Below are 7,964 nucleotides of genomic sequence, written 5' to 3'. Positions count from 1 at the left end.
TTTCAGGTAGATCTAACAGGTAGGCTACGGAAAACCCGATTTGAACAAGGCTACGTTCACTTGAGATATAGGGCTAACTGACTGAGGATACTCACCAAGACCAGCGTTTTAAATTATGAAGACCCTCTAACCCTAACACATTTACAAGTGATGTATAGTTTACACTGTAGATTAGCGGATGCAGAAAGTGTTGTAAATATTTTTTTCCTTTACACATCATCTATGAAGTACAAAAAAAAAGAACATTTATGAAACGCAAAGTCACGTTTAGAAAAAGATTAAAATAAAAGGCTACACGGTCATATTGGTAAGATGGTTGCAGCGATTTTTAAGGCTGCCCAAACATTTACAAACGATTGACTTTGAAATCTGACTATCGCAAGCTAACATGTCATCAAACTATTCAGGCTGTCTGTAAAAGGACCGCAACACAACCTTTTCACATGCCCTTCTTTTGGGCTGGAGGGTGTTACTACACTCTAAAAACTGCTGGGTTAAAAAATAACCCAACCTTAACCACGCTGCTGGGTCACTATTGGACAGAACACGCGCTGGGTTGGTTTGACCCAAGTGCTGGGTTTTACCGTTTAACCCATATTACTGGGTCATTCATTTGACCCAACCAGTGGGTAAAATTAACCCTCTTGCTGGGTTAAGTCAAACATATAGTTTAGTCAAATAAATAGTTATTATTTAATAATAAATAGATTATTTCCTGTCTCACTGCCTTTATACATTAGTTACAAATATATTTTATTTTACTAATGTAAAATAATTATTGTCTCTGTAATACAATAAACCAGAGAGGCCATGTATATGTGATTTCAATTTCATTTAATTTAAAACATATTTCTTTAAAAGCAATACATTTCTTTAATACTTTGTTTGTATACAATATTGAATACATTCTTTACCCCCCCCCCATCCCAACCCCCACCCACACACCCTCTGACATTCACCCTTCCCCACAGACTTTATAACAAATGTAAATCTGTCCAAATATTCAGGCATTAAAAGTCATTAAACAACTAATTTGAACTCTCATACGATTACATTTAATTTATTAAGATGTGTTGATTTAAGAACAGCAACAAAATACATTTTAAAATCATCTACATATCATGTGGGCCTGAAACCACTGTTGTCCTCAAAAACTTTACAGAGGAGGACTCTTTTCCTTCAATTTGATATACAGCATGCTGGAGAAACTCCCAGGTGGGGAACACTGCTTGGTGTACTGAACATCAAAAACAAAAAAAGCTTTAAAGCAAAGATCAACCACCTCCAACAAAGACTCAGTCTCAATCGCGTGGCCTGGAATTATGGCAAAGGTCTGTGATGTCCCCCTTGTCTCATCACTGAGGCACAGAATGTGCAGCAATGCTCCGGTCATCTCATGGTTTAAATATTCAACCATGTTGGTCCCAACCTGTTGATTACACACAATAACTTAGAGTGCTGCAATATAACTGACATGCTAGTTAAGCTTTTTTGGTGGAAATATATAATTTTTTTTATTGCAAACATTCCCAAATATGACAAAATGTGTATTTACATATTTATAGTAATGGTAATAAAAGAATAATTTGGACTAATATTATCAACATTTAGGCATTAAAAAAAGTCTAAATATTACTGTAATGTTGATAGTGTCTTTAACATTAAAACTCACAAACCCGCTTGTTAATCTCCTGACTGGTAGCACTGATAATCATTTAGATAAGCTTAGATAATTTTCAGTTTAGATAATTTACATTTATGCATTTGGCAGACGCTTTTATCCAAAGCGACTTACATTGCATTTCAAGATACACATTTACATTCTTATCAGTTTTTGCTTTCCCTGGGAATCAAACCCATAATCTTGCCATTGCAAGAGCCAATGCTCTACTGTTTGAGCTACAGGAAAGATAATGTTACACAATAAAATGAAAGATGACATGCATGGTAGGGTATCATGTAAGTTTAAATTTTAAACCGGCGCCTGTCCATTGAAAATAATCCAGGCGGAAATTCCTTTACACTACTAATCAGAGCCAGATGTGACGACACGTACTTTGATAAAGGCCTATAGTTTTCTCATTTAAATGTTATTCTTCAGGTAAAATGTTATGTCCTTTTTTATGGTTGTTTACTTACAGTACTTTTTGTTTTCTCATTTACTGGTTTGGTTCATTTGAAGCCATTTTCTTGATGTGGTTTAAATTCTAAATAACTGCTATAAGAACAAGCTAAAAATGAAGCACCATCACCAGTACTCTGACTTGCGATATAATAGCTGTATATTCTTAGTATACAGACAGACATTTCCAGTGAAATCGGACTCGACAGCTCAAATTATAAATCATTATTATAAATTTACCATTGTGAATCGGGAGAAATTAAAGGATTAGTTCTCCCCAAAATGAAAATGTCCTAATAATTTACTCACCCCAATGCCATCCAAGATATCCATGTCTTTCTTTCCTCAGTTCGAGAGAAATTATGTTTTTTGAAGAAAACATTTCTGGATTTTTCATCTAGCAAAGGACTTCATTGGTTACCATCGCTTTTAAGTCCAAATGCAGTTTCAAAAGTCTTTGAAGTGTTTAAACGGGCTGTACACGATCACAGCTGAAGAAGAGGTTGTTATCTAGTGAAACGATAGGTCATTTTCAAAAAATGTAAATTATAATTTATAGACTTTTTACCTTCAATAGTTCGGATTGAGCTGATCAACAAACGGACAGGGAACTACGTCATCACGTTGAAAGGTCATGCCGGCACCGGCAGAAGTACCGCCCCACTGTTTACAATGCGACCATACGTAGGAGGATAGTTCAAATAGTATTATTTGCAATTATATATATATAGTAATAGTATTCAGTGAATATGAATAGTAAATGAATAACATTCTGATGAATATGAATAGTAGGCGTGACCTTTCAACGTGATGACGTAATTCCCTGTCCGTTTGTTGATCAGCTCAGTCCGAACTATTGAAGGTAAAAAGTCTATAAATTATAAAAAACAATTTAAAATGACCTATCGTTTCACTAGATAACAACCTCTTCTTCAGCTGTGATCGTGTACAGCCCGTTTAAACACTTCAAAGACTTTTGAAACTGCATTGATTTGGACTTAAAAAAGAATGGTCACCAATGAAGTCCATTGTTAGAAGAAAAATCCTGAAATGTTTTCTTCAAAAAACATAATTTCTCTCGAACTGAGGAAAGAAAGACATGGATATCTTGGATGGCATTGTGGTGAGTAAATTATTAGGACATTTTCATTTTGGGGAGAACTAATCCTTTAAGGTGACTGGGACACTGGGAAAAGATACTGATCTTTCATGTACTTGCTCAATAACAGATTTTTGTAAAAATTTGTATCCAAAAAAAAGTTACGAATTGCAGCTTTCCTTAACTTTTGTTGGGTAAAGCTGCAGTCCATAACTTTTGGTGCTCTAGCGGTTAATAAACAGAACTGCATGCGTTTCGCGGAAGAATATTGTAACCGGAGTTACTTCTCTCTTTTTATGTCTATGATGAGTCACACAGGTACTGTGCTCCTCCGCCAGTCTAAAATAGTCTTAATATAAAGACTTATTATATAGGTGTACCGTTAGTGATTCAGGATAAGACAAAAACACGATTTGGAAAATGGATTCATGATGTACTCACTCATTATATACTATTTGTAAATTTTGAACAAACACAAAAAAAAGGTTATGGACTGCAGCTTTCAAAATTATAAATATTGTAAACTATCAATATTGTAACCCTGAATTACTTTCATAGTTATCAAGGATATCAAACAGTGCAAACGTCCACCCTTATTGAAGTAGAAACACTAAAGAAAAACTTACAGGTTGCATGTCAATAAATGACTTCTGGGCCTCCTCTGTGGTGGGTCTGAAGACCTTTCCTCCTCTCCTGTAGATGGATGGGGGAAGCATAGTTGGCAGGACCTTCAAAGCTGTCTCCTCTTTAGCAGCTAAACAATTTGACCAAAATACATAAAAGTTGCATTAATATTTATATAGTATGCTGTATATAACAATTCATATTTCTAAAGTAGCATTTCTGACTTTTCTTAACACTGATTATCTCTTCATCACAGAACCTGTAAGTGGGTGGGATATATTAGGCAGCAAGTGAACATTCTGTCCTCAAAGTTGATGTGTTGGAAAGAGGAAAAATGGGTAAGTGTAAGGATTTGAGCGAGTTTGACAAGGGCCATGGCTCGTGATGACTGGGTCAGAACATCTCCAAAACTCCAGCACTTGAGGGGTGTTCCTGGTCAGCAGTGGTCAGTATCTATCAAAAGTGGTCCAAGGAATGTATGTGTAACATAATATATGTTTGTGTATATTATGGGTGCTAAATATAACATACACACACATATATTATTTTAACACAGACTTTTATGTTAGATGCAATTAATCGATTTTACAGCCCTATAACCAAGAGTGTTGATTCGATAGTCTTTTATATATAAAAAAGTCTTATATATGGTGTTCATTGGAAAGCTTGCTTTTAAAAAGAATTTGAAACAAGCAAGCGATATTTAAGCTTTTTTAATTTAATTTTATCATTGTAAAATGACTGACTGACTAAGAATACCCACATCAAGTTTCTAAATGTATGGGTACTATTTAGAATTTTTGTGCTAAATATAGGCTATGAATGATATAAGTTTGAAACTGCAACAGTGGTGGTAGACAGAGAAGTAGAGGAGACGTAACAGCAAGGATCCTATTGAAGACTACATGGTGAATAAAAAAAAGACATTGTTTTTAGAGCTACTTCATGGAAGGCTGAAATGCTTTAGGTAGGTGAACAAAAACAAAATTATGACAAAATTATAAAATTATAAGAAATAGCTTACCTGGTGTCATGTCACCCAGTACTGAGGGCAGTTTACCCTCTCGCTGGGCATATGGAAGAATTCTTTCACTTATCGTGGTCCAGTTTTCAAACAGTTTCCTCGCTGCATCAGGATACAGGATACAGAAATCTTGTAAATCTGATACATTTTGAAAACATAGAAAACACATGTAACTAGAACAATACGGTTAAAAAAATTTGCTTGCAAAAAGTACCTGTTAGGAAAGAACAAAGTACTAAAAGATGTTAATTTGACAGATTATCAGTTAGAAATTAAAGGAAAAACCAACATAAAATGTCTTAAGTAAAGTAAAGTAAAGTAAAGTAAAGTAGTCACTATCATTGTATCCCTGATTGAATGGGATTTGGAAAACATATTTCAAAACATTTTCAGGGTGATACAAGACCACTCCACAGGTTTATTTTGTGATATCAACCAGCTGGATATATATTATTAAATTACTCTAAATTGCAACAACTAGGGCTGCACAATATTGAAGAAAAATATGATATGCAATAACTTACAGCTAAATGTGGTATGATTTAAATTATATTAGCCTAAACACTTAAAATTATATTACCAACATACATGTTTCACATTATTTCTGGGAAGAGAAAGCAGCACAGCCATTTTTTACTGTTGCAGTACATAAAAGCAAACCTGACAAAGCTAACGTTACCTGTAAAGTATTTAAATCATGCAGTTATTGCAAACCATTGCAATATGCATATTGCGATATGCTCATTTGCAATGCTCCAATAATTTTGATATATTTTGCAGCCCTAGACTCAACATTGTCCAATAAAAACCAACTTACCTTTAAATGTGTCTATAAGATTTTCAAGCTGCCATTCAGACAATTTTCCTCTCACAAACGTGTCCATGAGTGGCAGCAGTCACTAAAATGAAATTTGAAAGTAAGTTAAATTAGAATTTCACATAGCCTAACTGCTGAATTTAGGCAGTTTCCATTCATTATTTTGACATTAGCTTTCAAATTCTCTAAGTAACTTGCATGACACTGTTTTCAACTGAAAATGGAAAACTTTTTATGCGTTTTGGCTGTTCATTTACACGACAACAGTGTGTTTTGGTCCTGGAATTTTGAGTTTAAACTTAAGCTTTTGAAACCGGATTTCAAAGTGCAAAGTTTTTAAAACGATGCCTTTACTCAGTAACGTTACTGTCTCTCTCCATGTCAACAAAAACTGTCAGCGCATAATTATCTGATAATTATGTGTTCACATGGGGAGTTTCTTGACTAGGTGACATCGCCAACTACTGACCTGGCATGCATACAGCCTTTTAAATCATTTTCGCAGATCCGTGTAAAAGGGGGATCGTTTTTAAAACGTTGACGTCTGCTTTTAATACATCGTTGCCCTCTAAACATTTCTGACATTTCGGCCCACGGTCATATCCGTTTTTAAATCGGTGTCATCTATTAGTTTATAAGACTTTATTCAGAGCAGTGCCATGACAAGTATAAAAGCAAAGATGTAAAGGATAAACTCACCATGTTTTAATGGCATCCGCGGTAAAAAAAAATAAAAAAAATAAAGCTGTATATAAGTTAACTCCTAGATCTATTTTTCCACACCTCATATTGACTGGGGAGTTTTATTGAATTTTCTCAGACAGATATTTTTGAGTGTTTCAGCAGAATACAGTAAATAGCAGTACAACTTGCTTTTAGAGATGCATGTCTATTCGTCACAGCCTCCCGTGTGATGGCAAAGATGGCGCTGTTATGAATATCGTAAAAAACATTATTTGGCCTCAGAAATTCTTCGCGCACACTCGGCCGATGACCACTGTCTTAATAACGTTACTAAATGATAGTCTTAGCACCTAAAATCTTAAAAACTTGCAATTTGTTTTCAGGGCGAGAAAACGCTTAACATGAAATCGATTTATTTCTCCTTTCCTCTGACGCTGTTTGTAAAGATTGCACGTCATTCATATAAAAACCTTTCTAAAAACGATTCTGGTTCAGAGTCCGACAGAGACATTACAGAAGACACACGCAAACTGTGCTGGAACTTACCTCAGTTGCTTTTTCTGACGAGTATTTCTAAAATACAGCAGACTTTCCACACACAACTCACTCGCTAATGTCGCTGTTTCCCGCCGATTTACGTACGAGCCCTGTGAGGGACTAACTTACTGCGGTTGTAGTAGGCCTATGGATTTCATACAAAACGCTTTCCTCACTTTTAAATACGCAACGTCCACAATGAATACGATAATAATTACGTGATTAATTTACAATTTAAACAGCATATTTCAAAAAGGCTGCATATATAGGCTAGCTGGTTTACAACTAAGGATTTAAGGATGCTGCATTTTGTCAAAAAAATCTAACCGGCTAGCAGTGTCTATTTAATGTTTCACAGAATAAATACGTTACCCCTCACACTTCCATATCAAAGACTGTATGTTGAACAGTGAAATTAGCTTGCTGTTACCACAACTTATTAAAAATATAGGTAAACATTCATATTAACTTACCATAAAACACTGCCCGCTCCGAGTGCGTGCCTCCTCCTGTCAGAAGTGAAGAATCCAGAAAGTTCTGCAAAGAATGAAAAAGTAATAAACCAGTTGCTGGGTCAAAATAACCCAACCAACTGTTTATTTGTGAATGACCCCGTTACAAATCATTTTACCCAGCATGAGCAACCCAATAATGTGTTTACAGTACCCCAAACAACCCAACTTTTTGACCCAGCACAATCATCCCAACAATTTGTTTACAGAAACAACCCAGCATTTTTTGAGTGTAACCTTGACCAGTCGCTCTGCTCGTAAGGATCGAGTCCTTTGATTCTCTTTATTTTCTCGTCATATCTCATCTTTGCATTAGGATTTAGTTTTAGGCAGTATGGTCCGACAATGTTTTCTTTAGCCCGCTGCATTTTGTAGGATTATATTCCGTTTTTCACGCTAATTTTTCATTATTTTCATGCCAGAACACTAGCCTGCTAATATGCCAGACCATGCTAACTGGCCAAACATACCCATAATTCTTTGCGTTCTGATGACGTTGCCGCCCAGTTGGTCACATGTGTTAGCGATCTCTATTCCTCCAGACA

General features: G+C 35.5%; 1 protein-coding gene across 4 annotated transcripts; it reads right to left on the bottom strand.

The window, feature by feature from the left end:
• Positions 1-952: 952 nt before the first annotated feature.
• Positions 953-7,614, bottom strand: LOC113092108 (uncharacterized). Of its 4 annotated transcripts, none has more exons than XM_026257704.1 (5): positions 7,381-7,614; positions 5,687-5,768; positions 4,870-5,007; positions 3,848-3,975; positions 953-1,429 (listed from the first exon to the last, which is right to left on the bottom strand). In XM_026257704.1, exons 2-5 carry the CDS (start codon positions 5,751-5,753, stop codon positions 1,157-1,159), a joined length of 606 nt encoding a protein of 201 aa, XP_026113489.1. In that variant the 5' UTR covers positions 5,754-5,768; positions 7,381-7,614; the 3' UTR covers positions 953-1,156. The 4 variants fall into 4 exon arrangements, with proteins under 4 accessions (XP_026113489.1, XP_026113491.1, XP_026113488.1 ...); XM_026257706.1 differs by having other exon boundaries at positions 4,870-4,971; XM_026257703.1 differs by lacking the exon at positions 7,381-7,614 and adding an exon at positions 6,917-7,002.
• Positions 7,615-7,964: the final 350 nt, after the last annotated feature.

The sequence above is a fragment of the Carassius auratus genome, unplaced genomic scaffold (assembly GCF_003368295.1).
Source record: "Carassius auratus strain Wakin unplaced genomic scaffold, ASM336829v1 scaf_tig00214477, whole genome shotgun sequence".
NCBI lineage: Eukaryota > Metazoa > Chordata > Actinopteri > Cypriniformes > Cyprinidae > Carassius > Carassius auratus.
The sequence above is the reverse complement of the archived record's forward strand: the minus strand, read 5'-3'. Positions and strand labels throughout refer to the sequence as shown.

Coding starts and splice junctions, on each gene's coding strand:
- LOC113092108 (XM_026257704.1), bottom strand. CDS start 5,753: ATGGACACGTTTGTGAGAGGAAAATTGTCTGAATGGCAGCTTGAAAAT. Junction 5,008..5,686: donor TCTTATAGACACATTTAAAG/GTAAGTTGGTTT, acceptor AAAATGTATCAG/ATTTACAAGATTTCTGTATC. Junction 1,430..3,847: donor CATTTATTGACATGCAACCT/GTAAGTTTTTCT, acceptor TGTAATCAACAG/GTTGGGACCAACATGGTTGA.